The 17,869-nt window shown below is 39.7% G+C and overlaps 3 protein-coding genes and 1 non-coding gene across 8 annotated transcripts; 3 read left to right on the plus strand and 1 right to left on the minus strand.

Moving 5' to 3' along the window:
* Positions 1-1,100: 1,100 nt before the first annotated feature.
* TRNAG-GCC (transfer RNA glycine (anticodon GCC)) lies at positions 1,101-1,171 on the minus strand. Its single transcript has one exon. It is a non-coding gene; the product is annotated as a tRNA-Gly (tRNA).
* An 800-nt stretch (positions 1,172-1,971) lies between these two features.
* On the plus strand, positions 1,972-6,018 carry LOC113691477 (uncharacterized). 5 transcript variants are annotated; one of them, XM_072051934.1, is made up of 3 exons: positions 1,972-3,615; positions 5,540-5,806; positions 5,883-6,018. In XM_072051934.1, exon 1 carries the CDS (start codon positions 2,343-2,345, stop codon positions 3,372-3,374), a length of 1,032 nt encoding a protein of 343 aa, XP_071908035.1. In that variant the 5' UTR covers positions 1,972-2,342; the 3' UTR covers positions 3,375-3,615; positions 5,540-5,806; positions 5,883-6,018. The 5 variants fall into 5 exon arrangements, with proteins under 5 accessions (XP_071908035.1, XP_071908033.1, XP_071908034.1 ...); XM_072051932.1 differs by having other exon boundaries at positions 5,540-6,018; XM_072051933.1 differs by having other exon boundaries at positions 5,622-6,018.
* A 5,317-nt stretch (positions 6,019-11,335) lies between these two features.
* Positions 11,336-14,340, plus strand: LOC113693928 (protein NRT1/ PTR FAMILY 5.6). The gene is made up of 4 exons (XM_027212718.2): positions 11,336-11,588; positions 12,146-12,363; positions 12,563-13,110; positions 13,232-14,340. The coding sequence occupies exons 1-4, from the start codon at positions 11,435-11,437 to the stop codon at positions 14,103-14,105; spliced, it is 1,794 nt and encodes a 597-aa protein (XP_027068519.1). The 5' UTR covers positions 11,336-11,434; the 3' UTR covers positions 14,106-14,340.
* Positions 14,341-15,845: 1,505 nt separating this feature from the next.
* On the plus strand, positions 15,846-17,662 carry LOC113693901 (aldehyde oxidase GLOX). The gene has a single exon (XM_027212672.2). The coding sequence runs from the start codon at positions 15,952-15,954 to the stop codon at positions 17,575-17,577; it is 1,626 nt and encodes a 541-aa protein (XP_027068473.1). The 5' UTR covers positions 15,846-15,951; the 3' UTR covers positions 17,578-17,662.
* Positions 17,663-17,869: the final 207 nt, after the last annotated feature.

The raw sequence follows: 17,869 nt of genomic DNA on the forward strand, positions 1-17,869 counted from the left end.
CCACGAGAATTGGCTGGAACTTTGGCTTTTAGATCAGAAACACCGTTAACAATTTCTATCAGTACCACATTGCTAGATCGACATTCGACAAAGGAAGCTGCAGCTGCTGCAAATTTTATCATTTTGATACCGTCTTGAATTAACCAGGTGCCAACCTGGCTGTCGGAAACAAAAGATGATTTGTTTTACCTGGAAGCACTGGAAGCCAAGGCAAGTGACAGAAACAATTCTATTATATTAGACGAGCAATTCCTGTCACAGATTGTCTCCTGCACTGCACTGAGATAAATTCGATTTGAACAAAACTCGCGTGGTGCTTCGCTGTAGGAACAAAGTCCACTAATAAAATAAAAAAAAAAGCCGTATAGCCGTATAGCCGGACATCAGTGGCCTCAGATATTATAGTTGCTCCACCGTATAGCCGGACGCAGGGTCAAAAGCCTAAACCTAGAAAAGGAGAAAAGGAAAATAGAGCCTATGAAACTCATTAAGTAGAGCTAAAAAGTTGCTACATTATGTATGATACTTCTTTGTACGAAGGAAATGTTAATAGCCCTCAGTTTGTTAATTGCATTGCTTTTGACCATTTTTTTTTTTAAATTCATGTCGAAAGATAAGAATGGTCCTACATTTTATTTTATTTTATTTTATTTTCGGTTTCACAATAAGGGTGATTGTAAATTCAACGTCAACTGAGAATATAACTATTCTTGTGTAATTCACATGTTTAAAAAATAAAAATAAATGTTATTAAGAAATAAAGAATGACATTAATATTACACTTTGTACAATTGATGCTTTTTATTTTATATTATTGAAAAAGGGAAGCAACAGAACAATGACATTTGCAGGGAGACTAATACTAATGTACAAGCCCACAACACACACTGATTTTTCCAAACGGATCACCACAACCACAAGGTCCGCAAATGAAATTTAGATGTGAGACCAGTTCGACTTGACTTGGGATGAATATTTAGAAGCAGAATCAGTCATAAAAGGCTTTGCTTGGACAAAGTACTCTCTGTCAGTAATATGTCATAGTCAAGTCTACAAAAAAGAAGAATGGCCGGATTAGTCAGTCGGAAAAAAAAAGGATTTGCACCAGCCGGGAATCGAACCCGGGTCTGTACCGTGGCAGGGTACTATTCTACCACTAGACCACTGGTGCTGAACGCTGGTGCTTAATTTCCGAATCCATTACATTTCCAGTTGGTATGAGACAGACATTTGTACTGTTTTTACTTTTCTGCCCCCTCCGTTTTCAAGGGATACATGGAGAGAAAGTAAAAGGACTATCTAGATGCTAAAGGGCTGCACATTGTTCATTGGATTATTTACTCCCGAGTGTTTGACATGGTAGTGTAGGATTTAACATTTTTTTACGCAAACACGTTTGAACGTATGTTAGATGTAAAACAAAAATGTCAAACCTTCAAAGTGTAATGCATAAATCGTTTAGTTGAAAACAACCAATAAATAGTTTGGATATCTTATTATTTCAAATAATATTTCGCTTGTATCATTAACATATTTTTTAATCCATCTTTTTATACTTTCAATTACTTTTTATCTCACATACATCACGTCACAAAAAGTACTACAGTAATTATTTCAAATAATGAATTTATTTGGATAGTTCCATTATCCCAAATAATATTTCGCTTGCATCATAAACACATTTTCCAACCCACATTTTTATATTCTTAATTACCTTTTTATCTCATATACATCACATCATAAAAAGTGCTACAGTAATTATTTCAAATAATACCCTATCCAAACATACCCAATTAATATTCTTTCCAAACAAACATTTTTTTTTCACTTACTTCCCTCCATCTCTTAACTCTTACCACGGCAATAATTATTTAAATATCCATTTCAAGGCCTTTTTTTTTATTTTGGGTTGTGTTTTTATGGGTGACGTGGGTATGTTTTGGGGTGGGGGGAGGGGGGGCGCGGGCGGTGCTGTGTTTAGAGGGGCTGCCATGTTAGACTATAATGTCTTGACATTTTGGGGACGGAGGATCGATCTACAGTATTATAGCATACCAGTGCCGGACCCCAACGGGCCATGGCCCAAATTATTTCCCCGCACACCCCCCGGGCCCCCAACCAAAAAAAAGGGAAGTCCAAAAGTTCACCCTCCGGGTCAAGAGCGTCGTCCTCATCGCAGTAGAGTAAGAGCTTTTCCATCGCATCGCCATCTTCAGTCCTGCATTCTTAATTCTCCAGTTCAGTCTTCACCCTGTCAGCTGTCAACGGTGTAGAAATTGGGCGTTACCGTTAATCTTAGCAGGTAAGTGTAACGGTGAAAAGCCTAATAGTGAAGCTAATTAATGGCAACGCTCTGCACATCTCTTTCGAACCCGGCACCACCTCCAAATTTTCATCTCTCGTCCCTCGGAACCATTTCGGGTCGGACCCATGTTCAATTTTTACCCGCCTCCACCCTCACCACCAGATTATCTTTACTCTCTCTCACAACCACACGCCATCCCTTCAGAACGACGACGATTAGGATGGGTGGTGGGCCCCGAACATACCCAGGAGGCGTTTCAAAGTGGCAGTGGAAGCGAATGCAGGCCAAGAAAGCTAAGCAGCTCCTCAAGGCCCGCTTGGCCCGCGAACGCCAAATCTATGAGATGCGAAAGCGGGCCGAACTCAAAGCCGCCGTTTCCGAGCTCGAGAGACCTTGGGAGGTTGTCGAGAAACCTCCTACTTTGTTCTCCGTCACCGCTGATGAGCAGTTGAAGGTATTGGCTGATCGTTTCCAGAAACCCGGTGGGTTCGATATGTGGTCTGATAGGGATGGCCCGGAACTGTTCAAATCCCACGACGGGCTTCCCTCATCTCGGTTTTTCCCTAAAGGGGTCGTTCATAGCGTCAAGCCTTATGGGAAAATTGAGAATTTAGATGACATGTCTGATGATGAGTTGTGGGGCGGGAATTCCGATTTTGACTTGGGTCGGGGCTCCGCGGAGGAAGGTGATCATGAAACGGCACTTCTTGAGCACGGGATTAATGGCAAACATGCTAAGAAGAGGAGAAATGGGGCGAACGGGGAAAAGAACTTAAGTACTCCAAACGAAAAGAACTTGAATAATCTGTCCAATGAGGGCTCCAGGGGGAAGAATTGGAGAAGTAAGCTAAGAAAGAATCATAATGGAAATGTCAACTTCGGTGATTCAACAAAAGTTGGACAGGTTAGGGAGGGTTCATGGACAGATCATGGAATGAGCTCCAACTGTAAAGACAGTAGGAGGAGGCCTAATGGTAGGGAGAAAGCTAAAGATTCAGAATCAGCGGTCTTTGATTTGTCTATGCAGAAAGATGGAATTTACGGGATACAGCAAGAGAACAGACCATAAACAGTTATGTTACCATAATTCAGTTGAAAAAGTAGTAGATTCTAGCTGCATTTTCATGGGTGGATATTAAAGGGGATGCGTTAATGGGAGGAAATGTTCAACAAAATCATGATTCGCCTGGGGGCAATGGAAAAGAAGAGCGCTGACTTTCTGGTACTTTTACTGCTTGTTCTTCTGATCGTTAAGTTGTTTTAAGTTGGTATAAAAGGTCAATTTGATCCCAAGGTCCGGAGATGGTCAGGTATTAGCTGTTCTTGTTCATGAAGTATATATGTGTGCCATGGTGCATCTTTTGTATATTGTGATAAATTGTATCTAATGTGGTTTATACAATGCTAACATGAATATGGTATTAGATTTAGACACTAATCGTACTGAACTATACCTAATGCACTACTTTCTTGTTTGATTAGTGTTCTTGCAAGTTGCATCTATGGGGGCCATCAGTTTATATATATATATATATATATATATATATATATATATATATATATATATATATATATATAATGCATTTATGATTTATGTATTATTTTTGAGGTTGGTGGTGGCGAGGTTGGGAAGGGGGTTGGGTCTTTAAACTGCTTTCCAGCTTATAGATGTTTAGCCCTGTTCCCTTGTCAAAATCCTTCTGAAACTAAAATACTGTGCGGTCACAAATTCTTTTGCTTGATGGCAATATGTAATTTTCTCTTTAATTTCCAATGTTGTCCATTGTATTCTTACAATTTTAAATTGCTAATTTTCTACAAAAGCCTCCCCTCAAAAAAAAAAAAAAAGATATGAATCCCAACTGATTTGATTACGAAGATATAAAGTTCATGAATTTCTAAATTTTAAAACCCTGCACATTTAGGCCCTGTTTGGTTCCAAGAAAGCAGTGAGGAAATGGAAAGTGATTCCCTTGAAGATCCTAACTCTTTCTCTTGTTTGGTCAATGAAGGAAAGCGGTCGGGAAATGGAAACCAATTCCAAAGAAAGTAATTCCTTTGTTTGGATTATGGATAGTTTGAAGGAAATGGAAATTAAAAAAAGAAAAAGTATTCCAAGTAAAGAATGCGCAAGATACAAAGTTCATGAATCTCTAAATTGTAAAATTAGTTGTGCCACACATTTTTTAGGACTTGAGAATGTGGTGGATTAGGAAAACAGCTCTACAGAGGTTAGGCGCAGCAAGTATAAGGCAACGGATTTAATAAATGGAGAGCATTTTGCCTGTTATGGTGAACCACGTACACCTGGTATACTGCAGCGGCATGTGTCTTGGTGCTCTGTTGAGGGCCACTGTATTTGCTTCTTTGCTGGGCCGATGGGTGACATATATCATATGGTTATTACTGAATCACTCAAGATCATCTCAACCTTCTAAAAGCATGTATAGTTTACGCATCCTTTCTGCTAGGGAAGTCATAATATCTCCTGATTACGAGTTTTGACATTGGAATACAATTTAAACTGGGATAATGTGCTCACTGCATTTTCATTATGGTTGTCATGACTCATGAAGCAATGATTTATAGAGTCAGAAATTGTGTCCTCCTTTTTGGGGTCTTGATATGCGAGTTAAACCTTTATGGCAAGTATCTTTATGCAATGAATATTTATGTGTAATTAGTTGAACAATTGTACGGATCATTCTTGCAGATGGTCAATCTTTCATTGTCAGAATCTACAATTTTGGACAACTGTAGCATAGGAATGAGTTCTCTTTGAAACAAAATGATGGGAGAATTTGTGCATCAGTTTTTGCTTGACTTTCTTGACTGACTTCGCTGTCCTTTGAAATGATGATAACATTAGTTTGCATTGCTGTAAAAAGTTCTAAACTTGTGTGTTAGTTATTAGGGCAAGGCCATTTGTTTCTTTTGTTTTTCTCTGTAGGCATGCTGGACCTTTGATACTAGCTAGCTTTACTTTTTTCCGTGGCCGGTGGCCGACGGAGAGTTGCAACTTTTGAACGGTTTATGAGGCCTTGTCAAATTGGAAATTTTCCACCCTTTTTATGTATCTGAGACTTTGTTGGTTGCTTTGTATTCTTGCCTGCTTCAATTCTTCGCATTTGGTGGAACTGTTTTTAGTGGAGTTTGTTCTGGTCTCTTGTGCTTGGTGAAGTGTCCATTTTAGATCATATTATGAACCGACTAAAATAGTGACCAAACTATCAGGATAAATTCCTTACCGGCAGGGGATTCCTTTTTATGTGACGTGGGTGATAAAATCTGAAGTGATTAAACTGTTTGTATCCAGTACCTGGTGCGGGCGCTGCGATGGAGTGGCCGTTGTCTGTGGTGATGTGAATGATTTCACATTAGCAATTTCTCTTTAATCATGGAAAGCACAGGTCCAAATGACCCTAAGTCTATCTTTGCTGGTGCCATTCAACGCCCAATACATGGTGCTTTGACTAGTGCTGTCACCACCACTGTAAACACGTAGGGTTTCAACTCCATCATGGTTTGTGGATACCATTCTATGCATGGAATTCTTAATTAATGTTTATGATTTTAGACAAAGTTTGTGGTTCAAGATGACCCAAGCTACTAGAGATTCTGCGGCGTGGTTGGAGGTCTTCCGATTCAGTGTTAGCGAGAAGATACTGCAATTTATTGGAATTCGAGTATCTATTCATCTCTCTCTTCTTTCATTACTAATGGTGGCACCTGTTTCTCTATGATCAGCAATGACAACTTATTTGAAGCACATAAAAGGGGATGAAATAACCATATATAAACTTTAGAATTTTTGCTTAGAATTGCATATGCTTGTATGAAAAAATCTATACCTTGAAGAAAAAAAGTAACGCCAGGTCCACCTTATATTCTTTTTTGTTTTTTTTCCCATAGATGATAACGGTTATATAATCTAATCTATTTTACACTAGGGGAGGGACAGATCTAAGGAGGTCCAGGAATAATTCTGAGAGAATTGAACCACCAACGGACCAAACGAGTGCATTATACATCCGTCTGAATTTTTTAAACAAAGTCATTTTTTAATATGACAATTAGTGGGAGGCAAGATCCAGCTTATATTCAAGTCTCGTTTTAATAAAAAGGTTATGATATGACAAATGGGTGTTTTGAGGAGACGGGACAAGGATGATCATCAGAAATACCGTCCCTGAACAGTGCACGGCCAGGATCTGGTTTAAAAAAATTGTATGATTCAGATCATTTCTTGTATCTCATTTTTAACAACGTGTGTGAGGTTCACAAAAATTTGTTTTAAAGTTATACGTTATGCAAATGAAGTTACGTCATGTGCAAATAAAATTATATCGTATGCAAAATATATAAAATTCGTTAGGAACGATTGCACCTGCCCGTGATCTGTATTTTGATGGGTACATGTCAAAATGAATTTCAATAGGTTAACATTTGGAAAAGTGAAGTTAAATTTGAAAAATCCTTTTTAAGTGTGAAAGGACAAGAAATGGATGTGCATTTACTAAGCACCTAGGAAAACCCAAGGAAAGTGGAGATCTTTATTTAGACGGATTGAGAAAGATTCATATGGGAACAGCCAATCCAATTCGTGACGTAGGGAACAGCTTTAGCTTTCTGACCCCGAAAACTTTTTATATTCCATTAGGAAATATTCGTGTGGTGAAGAAAATAGAGTAGAATCTCAAGAACCCACCACATCTGCTGCTCCTCCACATCGAGTAGTAGTAAATAGGACACAGATCACGTAATCCGCAATAAACGCATGTGTTGTCTGTGTCTGTATCACAGAAACATGCAGGTAGAGAAATCAGAAATGGGGAATTTCGTTTACCAAATTTCTGCCTTCCGTCTTAAGATTGGAATACATTCTTCACAGTCGACAGTCCCATAAACAAAGGCACACGGAACAAATTTTGCTAAGATTTCACGTTTCGCTTCTCTCCAGTTTCCCAGCACATGCAAAACATGCTGAATTTTAGGATTTCGGCGGACTAGCTTCCTGGACTCCGGAATGCTCATCCGATTCACCCCCGTCAAAGTTTTCATGACGGGACTAGCCCCCTAATCTCTTCGTCACAAGTCAAAAGGAATGTACTCGATCCAGAAAGAGAAAGTTTGATTGTTTACGTTTGCCTACACATATGGTAGTATATGATTGAGTCTTTACCTCAGAAGTGGTGGCAAATCAAGCAAAGATTTTCGAGATTCAGTGATTCAGTTTACCTTTGCTTGCGTGCAGTACAGTTTAGCATTTGATTCGGTGAATCTGACTTTCGAGATGAATTCAAGAACGAGAAAAACATGCATAACTATTTTGAGGTGCATTAGTGGTTATCCTTGAAGCCCTCAATAGGGAGATTTTTTTTTTTTATTTTATATAATAAATTAATTGCACTGTAATCCTTGGTGGATTACAAGGTTGGTTGATGAGCAAAAAGGATCATCATTAGAAATAGCAGATTGCAAACTTTTTACTGGTAAATGCTATAACAATTCTCGCACTTCGCTTAGTTTAGGGTTGGAATTCAAATAATATAATATCATACTCTCGCAGAATATATATACATACATATATATATAGAGACAGTGCCATCGTGATCATCTTGGTAGCGTCAAGAATGCTCGGACCACCACTAGAGAGAGAGATATATATATACATAGCAGTTAGTGTTTGGTTGACTATAATCTCTGCAGCCGACTGCCGACCTGACATTAACGCCCATTTCAGGTGTTAAAAGAATGGATTTGGAAAGCGCCTTGTTTGGATCGCTGTTTTACGTCGAAAAATTACGTCGTTTTTCGTAATCACATTTCTCTATTACCTTTTTCTCTCACGTACATCAAATCGCTACAGTAATTTTTTCATGAAAAATACAATCCAAACACAACCAAATTTTTTGCTTAATTATTGAAGTTATCAAAAGAAGGCCTAGTTACCCAAAAGCCTTTGTAGTTAGGTGTTTCTTGCACCTTGCCCCCAGAATTCTTCTCGTCGACACTTTTCCCTGGAGTCAACAATCAATAATTCCACTAAAAGAGACAAAAACAAAACACCGACGTAGCTCAAATTCCGTGCCACAACTTGGATTGGATTACTGTTAAGGCAGTGGAAAGGTTGAAAACTGTTTTAACACTTGGGGCACAATTACGAGTGCCAGACACTAGCAGCATAACAGAAGCACTGTTAAGAAGAAGCACAACAGAACAGACGCAGAGCTCAGCAATCATAATACTGTAGCATGGCATGATACTGATGGCAAACCAAAGTATCCATCTTAGGAGGAGCGAAACCACAAAGGAAAAAAATCCATCCAAGAAGATGATACGATGACTTGATGTTGTCAAGTCTCGTTGCCAACTAACCCTTGAACGATCAAAAGCTCTTTTGAAAACACAAGGCCGGGAACAGCACACTTTGTCCACTGATACAATTGCATCAAATATAAAATTATCAATCTTCTTTGAAAATCTTTTTAAAAAATTATTTTGGCATGTCTACTTCTAATAGTCAATAGGTAATGACTAATGAATTATAACATCTAACTTGTCCATATGTATGCTATGGCATATTGATTCTAGCTTAAATATGCTTTCCAACGTAAACAGCATAAAATATCTTGTGATATAGACCATGACGCATTAATTAAGAGTGGAAATTGACAAATAAAATAGACGGATTATGTATACTGATTAATTTGGTAAATTATTCAAAGCATGTAAATAAATAGTACTAGCATAGGGAAGAAAATCTAGAAAATAAAAGAAGAAAGAAAAAGAAAGGTGAGCAAATCTACGTACTCGAGTGTTTAGCTGCATAGATTTCATTCTTCTGTCAATTTGAATGTAAATACGAGCCATGAAGTTGGGGCACTAAGTCACAGGGGTAAAGTGCCGATTAGAAGATATTAGGGGCAAATCCGTGGCAAAAACTTTTCTTCAGGGGGTTTAGTGTAATTGAGCTTTGACGGCATCGTTGAATGTTTCTTAGCCCATATGTAGCTTTGTGATTTTACTTCATTTCAACATAAATTTCTTTAGAAAGCCGGACAAAGAAAAACTTGTTATGAAGATTGAAGAACGCTTCCCAACTTTGACCAACCCACGCTTCGAGGTTATATTTCAATTAATTCAGGCCTAAAATCATTCGAAAGAGTAATAAAGACAAAAGGAGTTCCGCATGCAAATGCTTGTTGCGAATATGATAAACTATATATATATATTTTTTCTTCTTTTGGAAATCACAACTGTCTAATATCATGTTCCATTTTGGCCCAAGAAGCTCTGAAAGTCCTTCCCTCTTTGATACGTCTTTTTCGCGGATTATTATGTGCAATGGTGAATATATGCCTTCTACGCGTAGGAGATTGACCACGGATTGCACGTTGCACTCCTCTTGAAGTATTTTTTTTGTTTCTCCCTTATAATTTCTTGATAAATGACGGTGCATTTCCTATCTTTAGCTTCTTATAGTTGAGGTCGGACATTATTAGTGATTTTTTTCCCCCTCTCATCTAACGTCAATCTTTCATGTCTCCACCACCCTTTAATGGCTTTAATTCTCTTCTCGTCTATTTTTTTTTTTTCAGACGATAACTGTTGTATAATCTAATATATCTTACACTAAGTAAAGAGAAGAGGAGATTCAGGGATAAGTTGAAGGGGATTGAACCACTGTCAAACTAAAAGGATGCACTATGCATTCATCTAAATTTTTTAAGTAAAATCACTTAAATATGACAATTAATGGGAGGGAAGGTTGTATCAAACTTTAATCCCGTCTACTACGCTTCACCCTTTCTTGTGTGGACTAAGAAAGTACTACTAAGACAGCTTCAGCCTTCACAGTCAACGCCTGGGGAACTAGGCAGCACTTTATATGCAATATCGTTTTGTATTATAATAAAGACATATGAACGCAAAAAGGTTGTAAATTTTTTGCGGAGGGGTCATTTTCCAAAACTAGCGGTTGATATGCACTCCTCATGATGCAAGTATACTTGGACTCTTTGAAGTAGATGGAGCTCTAAGAGAAGTGCAACTAGCTAAGACAATGATTGCTCATCGTGAATATGTTCTTCCTCCTAATGCACACACATTGGTTCTAAGCTTCTTGGCATTTCGGATTAGTTGCTTTGCTGTCACGGAACCAATCGACAAATATGTCACTACTCTTCTTGTGCCAGATTCTGTTCTTTATCATCTTTCCGAGAAGTAAATTGATTTCACTGGCTGATCAATACAATAATTTACATAAAGATGTTCTTTCATCTTGAATTACTTATGATTATCCTCAATGTCAATAGCTGAGTAAATGAGTTGGGGCAGGAAAAAAAAATGTCCACTAGAAGGGAAAAAAAATAGAGGTTAAAATAAACAATGCTATTTGGAAATCCTGTTCCAGGCATCTTCATAGACTAGCTTAAAAGTTAGCAATATTCGCGCTCATATGAATACTTTGTAATGCGAAATTTCATGAGCCCGACTGATTTTCAATTGAATTTGACACAACAATGGAGGTGAAAAGGAAGTATATCAGTTATCACTTCCCTTGCTGCCCTGGTATCCCACAAGAACTGCTGCCTCTCACACTTACAGGTCCAAACCTTCTTCGCAAAATAAACAAGAAAGCCATCACCTAACACATCTTTAATACTATGTACTGAAGCTAAGCGGATTGGTTTGTAGTTTTCAAGCTTTACTAGGACCCAGTTGAAGTGTCCTGCATTTATTCATCCACTGTTTTAAGAGGGAGGATAGCTATCGTCGTAACGATCACTACATTTGTCTTAGCTTTGATGATGGAGTAGACTCTAATGATCAATTGGAACATGGATGCCTTTAGGCTTTAGTGGACGGAATGATGCTTTTTTGAGCGTCACATCACTGATAAGACACCTTAATTTCTCCATACCCTTTATCGATCTCGTTTTATTTGAAAAATTTGTCAACAGCAATCAGCATTGAGCTTAAAGATTGAACTGATCCTTCCCTATATATAGAGGTACCAAGCAATCTATTGAGCACCACACACACTAATAAGCTGTCAGCCCTTCTCTGCTCTCAAATATCCTCTTCCAACTCTTGAGAGTCTTATCAGCCAATTTTTGTTTCGTAATGGACGCAAAAGTAAAGATGGATCCAGTAAAGAAAGGAGAACCAGTAGAAATTGACGAGGAGAAATGGGTTTATGATGCTTCCGTGGATCATAAAGGTAGAGTCCCCTGTCGCGCTACAACAGGCGTCTGGAAGGCCTCGCTCTTTATCATTGGTACGACGTTTAGCCAACTAATTACGTCCATTATTTCTGACTACCCATTCCAAACAGGTCGTTTCTGAGTTTATTTTAGTAACTAGAGATGATTGGAAAAAGATTACTTTTGCATTACAGTAACGATTTTCTTTGCATATCATTGATGCAAGCGTACATAGTTTCTTTGGGAAGCAGAAATATTAATTAAGAGAAGCATGCTTAGGGACTGCACATACTCTCTATGTTTCCATCTTCTGTTCCCCTTAAAAGTCCGCCGGCAGTTCAGTGAGCTTTTCAATACCATAGAGGAAAAATTTAGTGAGCCTCTCCATCCTGAGCTCATGGCATGAAGGCTGGCAACACACGTCTGCACTTTTAATTATGATAGAATACTTAATGTCGCTGAGAAACTTGGGCTCTCATTTAGTGCTTACGAAAAAATGGGAGAGAATTTTTTTTTTTCTAAAAAATATAAGAACTGAAAACCTGATTTATAGCAGACAAGTAACTCGATTTCAATATCGTGAGCATGATACTTATATTCTCACAAGGGACTATAATCTTTTGACATGCAGCTGTTGAATTCAGCGAGAGGTTGAGCTATTTTGGAATAGCAACAAGCTTAATCATTTATCTGACTAAAGTGATCCATGAAGATCTCAAAACGGCAGCAAAGGGTGTCAATTATTGGTCTGGGGTAACCACCATGATGCCACTTCTTGGAGGATTCTTAGCTGATGCATACCTGGGCCGTTTCTCCACAGTCCTCATCTCATGCATCATCTATATCATGGTAAACTGCTAGCTTTGAAGTACAAAAAAAGAACGCCTGTCTTGATGACAGGAATAGCAAAGATATGAAAGGCATAAAGCAGCACAATTATTACTCAAAAGATAATAGAGAACTATTAGGATGCTTGTTCTTGCGTTACTGTTTGATCTTATCTCCTAGAAGCAAATTTAGTTTTTTAATTCCATTTTCTCAATGCCAGGGTCTGCTTCTCTTAACGATGTCTAGTACGATCCCTGCTTTGAAACCCTGTGACAATATTGGCATTTGCCTCGGCCCCAGGAAGGTCCATGAAGTGATATTCTTCCTTGGCATCTATTTGATCTCCATCGCAACAGGAGGACACAAGCCATCACTGGAGAGTTTTGGAGCTGACCAGTTTGATGATAATCATCCAGCTGAAAGAAGGCACAAAATGTCATTTTTCAATTGGTGGAACTTTGGTCTCTGCTGTGGACTGTTACTAGCAGTTACTCTTATCGTTTACGTGCAAGAACACGTCAGCTGGGGTATGGCAGACATCATTCTTACAGTGGTGATGGCTTGCACAATTGTGATCTTCTGCGTTGGAAAACCTTTTTATCGCTACCGGCGGCCAAGTGGAAGTCCATTTACACCAATGCTTCAAGTTATCGTTGCAGCAATTTCCAAGAGGAAACTACCATATCCTTCAACTGCTGGTGATTTATACGAGGTTTCCAAATTCGCAGAGACACAGGGAACGCTTTTATGTCACACTCAGAGGCTCAAGTAAGAACTAAACTTGGTCTTAAAATTGAGTATCTATTTTCTGTTTTTATTAATTACCACATTGCGACTGCAAAAACCATGAAATCACCATATATAAAGCTATCGTACATGCACCTTTCAGGTTTCTTGACAAAGCTGCAATTGTTGATGACAAACAAAATTGTTCAGCCGACAAAAAGCAATCTCCATGGAGACTTGCAACTGTAACTAAGGTGGAAGAACTGAAACTAGTAATCAACATGATTCCTATTTGGCTAACAACTTTGCAATTTGGTATTTGCGTGGCACAAGCCTCAACATTCTTCATCAAACAAGGGACAGTACTAAATCGCAAGATCATTGGTGGTTTTCTCATTCCACCAGCGTCAATTTATTGCATTGCAGCCATAGGAATGCTAGTTTCTGTCTCTGTTTACGACAGAATACTGATACCATTCTTAAGAAGGCTAAGAGGGAACGAAAGGGGAATCCAGATTCTGCCCAGGATCGGCATTGGGATGGTTTTCTCACTATTGACAATGGTGGTTGCAGCTCTGGTAGAAAGAAAGAGACTGGGTGTTGTGGAAGAAAATCCATCTAAAGCTTCAACATCAATGACTGTGTTCTGGCTGGTGCCGCAATTTCTAATCATTGGCATAGGAGATGGATTTACTCTCGTAGGCTTGCAAGAATACTTCTACGACCAAGTCCCGGATTCCATGAGAAGCTTAGGAATTGCGTTTTACCTAAGTGTAATTGGAGTGGCAAACTTCCTAAGCAGTGCTTTGATAACTATGGTGGATCGCATAACTGAGAGGACTGGCAAGAGTTGGTTTGGGAAAGATATAAATAGCAGCCACTTGGACTACTTTTATTGGTTGTTGGCAGGCATGACAGCAGTAAACTTGGCTATATATGTGCTTGTTGCACGGCAATATTCTTACAAGAACGTGCAGAGGACAACGGTGGTGGTGGCGGATTGCTACGAGGGTGGAGGAGTCGAAGAAATGGCTTAATACATCCAGATGCTACTAGGTCAGTCACGATAGAGGCGAAACTAAAGCATTCCAATCTCCAGTAGTAACTTCTGATACATCTTATTACTGTATTTGTCGGCTTTCATTTTGTACATCTTCTCTATCCGGTTTAAAGTTAAGTAATTCCAATGAAAATATGGAACCCCCTGCAGAATGAATTCTACAAGATGAAGTTTTACCTGTTGAATTATCAGGCGAAACCTCTCTTATCCAATCTCCCTCGCCCTTAACATAGACGCTTTTGGCTTTATTTATCTATTTCTTTTTCAATCGTTTAGTGCAGAGTGTTGCATGGGTATGACACGGTCATTTGTCCAGTGGACAACAAGTGTTTAGACGAACATCACATGACGGCGGCCCCCAGAAGAAGACCCTCACCTTCTCTTCACTCCATTCTTATCCTTGCCGCTTACAATAAAACCCCAATACGAGTAACAAGCACAATTGCAGTCAGCATCAAAGCGATAAAATGTTCAGAATACTAGAATATACTTCTTTTTTTTCTGGGGAAAACAAATTATGATGCAACTCATCGATAAAGCATATATCCATTCTTTCCAAAAGATAATACGGGAAGTACAATAAGCCAAAAAGAACCAGATGTAAAAGAAAGGATGAACGACCAAAATGGTCACTGAACTATTAAGTATTAAAGTATGGTACGATCAAACTTTTTTCGTGGCCACAACAATCACTAAACAAGCAAAGAGCGCCACCAAAGTCATTTTATCAAATTCTATCAGGTAAAATAATTGGTAAATCATTGAAATTCAATTACCTTCTCGACAAAATGACTTTTGACAGTCAGTTGTTTTACTGGTAAAATTTTGCAAAATAACCTCTCTGGCCCCTTTTTACCAGTTTATTGACCTTTGTGGTCACAAAAATAATTTTTTTGGTAATTGACCCATGTCATACTTAACAGTTTAGCGATCTTATTGGCCATTTACTCTAAAAGAAAACATAGTTTGGCTCACCGGACGCGACGGTGACAAACGGTTTTGCTAAGGGCTGATCATCATAAACTACCGATGATACTACAGTAATTTCAACATCTACACCACAAATTTCACTCCTTTGTCAATCAGTCACTCTAACCGGAGCATGGAACGTATTTTAATTTGTAAGCTATCTACAGCTGTTGTGTTTAAAAAATAAAGAGAAAGAGTCAGTGTAATGCTGTATCAGTAGCTGCGCTTAATTAGTAGTAAATAGTAATTGGTTTCTGTGAATAACAGAATCTACAAGAGTAAACCTATTAACGGACTAGGTTCGGATCAGAATTAAATATTCTAGACCCAAATCCATTTATTCATATTTGTTTAGAATTCGACTTGTATACTCAACGACTCTTACACTTGATCTTCCGGATCCGGATTCGAATATGAGCGGAGTATACCCATATCCAAAAATTATATATTGATAAGTATATACTCCATATTTTATAATGATTAATATGTATATATAAAATATAATATATATATATGTTAATATGTATATATATTTAGTAACTATTAATTCATTTAAATGAGTTCGGATAGGATACTAGTCAAAATTTAATATTTCGTACTTGACACACTTTTTTATATTAGAGTAAATAAGTTGGATTCGTTGAAGTTCCCTGGTGGGCGGTGCCAGTTTTTACCCTTCATAAAGCAAGGCCCTTTTCTGTCTTTTTGGAGTTTCGGTCATCTTCATGGCTTGATGACTTCAACAATTGCATGTTTTTGGACTTTCATAAACGCGGCCTCAACTCTTCTTCCTTCTTGGTCCCTCCTCATTTGCTCCGAAACAAACAAACAAAAATACTGTACTTACAAAACAAATGAGCACTACTAGCAGGAATTGGAAGCTTCTTACCTTTATCTTATTCATGTTTATCCGCACGCATGCGGACCTCCCGGGGAGCTGGGAACTCCTCGTCCCGGACGCCGGGATAGCCTCAATGCACACCGCCGTCACCCACACCAACACCGTAATCCTCCTGGACCGAACCAACATCGGCCCGTCCCGCAAGCTCCTTCCCCCCCACCGCTGCCGCCACGACCCCAACGACCCCGTTCTCAAAGTAGACTGTTACGCTCACTCCGCCCTCCTCGACCTCACCACCAACTCCATCCGACCCCTCATGATCCTCACCGACACCTGGTGCTCCTCCGGCCAATTCCTCCCCGATGGCACCCTCCTAAGCACCGGCGGCGACCTCGACGGATTCACGAAAATCCGCAAGTTCACCCCCTGCACCGAAAGTACTCCCAACTCTGCTTCTTCACTCTGTGACTGGCAGGAACTCGAAGATATTCAACTCTCACAAGGCAGATGGTATGCCACCAATCAAATTTTGCCGGACGGCTCCATCATCATCATCGGCGGTAGAGCTTCCCCTAGCGTAGAATTTTATCCACCTAGGAAAACCGGCGCAGTGAATTTCCCCTTCCTTAACGAAGTCGAAGATAATCAAATGGACAACCTTTACCCCTACGTTCACTTACTCCCCAACGGTCATCTTTTCATTTTTGCCAACAATAAGGCCGTAATGTACGACTACAACAGCCACAGCATAGTCAAGAATTATCCGGTTTTGGAGGGGGGCCCGCGGAGCTATCCCTCAGCTGGATCATCGGCGATGCTGGCCTTAGCAGGTGATTATTCATCTGCTACGGTAGTCGTCTGCGGTGGAGCCAAATACGGGGCGTATTTACACAGGACTACAGATTCTCCTGCCAACGGGAGCTGCGGGAGGATAGAGGCGACGGGGCCCGACCCGGTTTGGGAGATGGAGGACATGCCTTTCGCGAGAATTATGGGTGACATGGTGGTCTTACCCACTGGCGATGTCGTCATCATCAATGGGGCTCAGGCAGGGACCCAGGGCTTCGAGTTGGCCTCCAATCCCTGCTTAAACCCGGTTCTTTATAGACCGGATCAACCGGTTGGGCTCCGGTTTATGACTTTGAACCCGGGTGTCGTGCCCAGGATGTACCATTCCACAGCCAACTTGTTGCCTGACGGGAGAATTTTGATCGCCGGGAGTAACCCGCATTACTTTTACAACTTTAAAAGAGCGTTTCCAACGGAGCTGAGGATTGAATCTTTCTCGCCGGAATATCTATCGGCGGATAAGGCGAATCTTCGACCGGTATTTGTGGAATTGCCGGAGAAGGTAGCTTACGGAGCAGCCTTCGACGCTGTAGTGACGGTGGAGCTGCCGGTGGTGGGAGTGGTGGAGGTGAATATGGCGAGTGCACCATTCGCGACGCACTCTTTCTCACAGGGGCAGAGGCTTGTGAAGCTGTCGGTGACCAGCGCGATACCTGAGGGACCCGGAAGATACAGGATTGGGTGTGTGGCTCCGCCTGACGGTCGGGTGGCGCCGCCTGGATATTATATGGTGTTTGCCGTTAATCAAGGGGTCCCAAGTATAGCGCAGTGGGTCCATCTAGCATCCTGAAAATTATGGGATATCTTTTTTAATGGGTTAAAATTTATCAGTTGTTTTGGTCCATTTCGTTTTATATCGAGGAGTTTTACAGGTATCGTACGTATTAATTAATTCACAGTTAAATGTATAAAACGAGATATCAATACTCAAATGGTGAATTTAAATTGTTGAGTAATGTGGCCAGAACGGATTGGATTACAATCATAGTCATAGGTACGATATTCGAAATTAAGCCACAGGTATAAATTAGTCTTATGGAGGGTTCTGAGTTGCTTCTGGAAATGAAATTGTCAATACATGA

Source organism: Coffea arabica, chromosome 6c, assembly GCF_036785885.1.
Source record: "Coffea arabica cultivar ET-39 chromosome 6c, Coffea Arabica ET-39 HiFi, whole genome shotgun sequence".
In the NCBI taxonomy this organism is placed as follows: domain Eukaryota; kingdom Viridiplantae; phylum Streptophyta; class Magnoliopsida; order Gentianales; family Rubiaceae; genus Coffea; species Coffea arabica.

Coding starts and splice junctions, on each gene's coding strand:
- LOC113693901 (XM_027212672.2), top strand. CDS start 15,952: ATGAGCACTACTAGCAGGAATTGGAAGCTTCTTACCTTTATCTTATTC.
- LOC113693928 (XM_027212718.2), top strand. CDS start 11,435: ATGGACGCAAAAGTAAAGATGGATCCAGTAAAGAAAGGAGAACCAGTA. Junction 11,589..12,145: donor GGCCTCGCTCTTTATCATTG/GTACGACGTTTA, acceptor TTTGACATGCAG/CTGTTGAATTCAGCGAGAGG. Junction 12,364..12,562: donor CATGCATCATCTATATCATG/GTAAACTGCTAG, acceptor TCTCAATGCCAG/GGTCTGCTTCTCTTAACGAT.
- LOC113691477 (XM_072051932.1), top strand. CDS start 2,343: ATGGCAACGCTCTGCACATCTCTTTCGAACCCGGCACCACCTCCAAAT.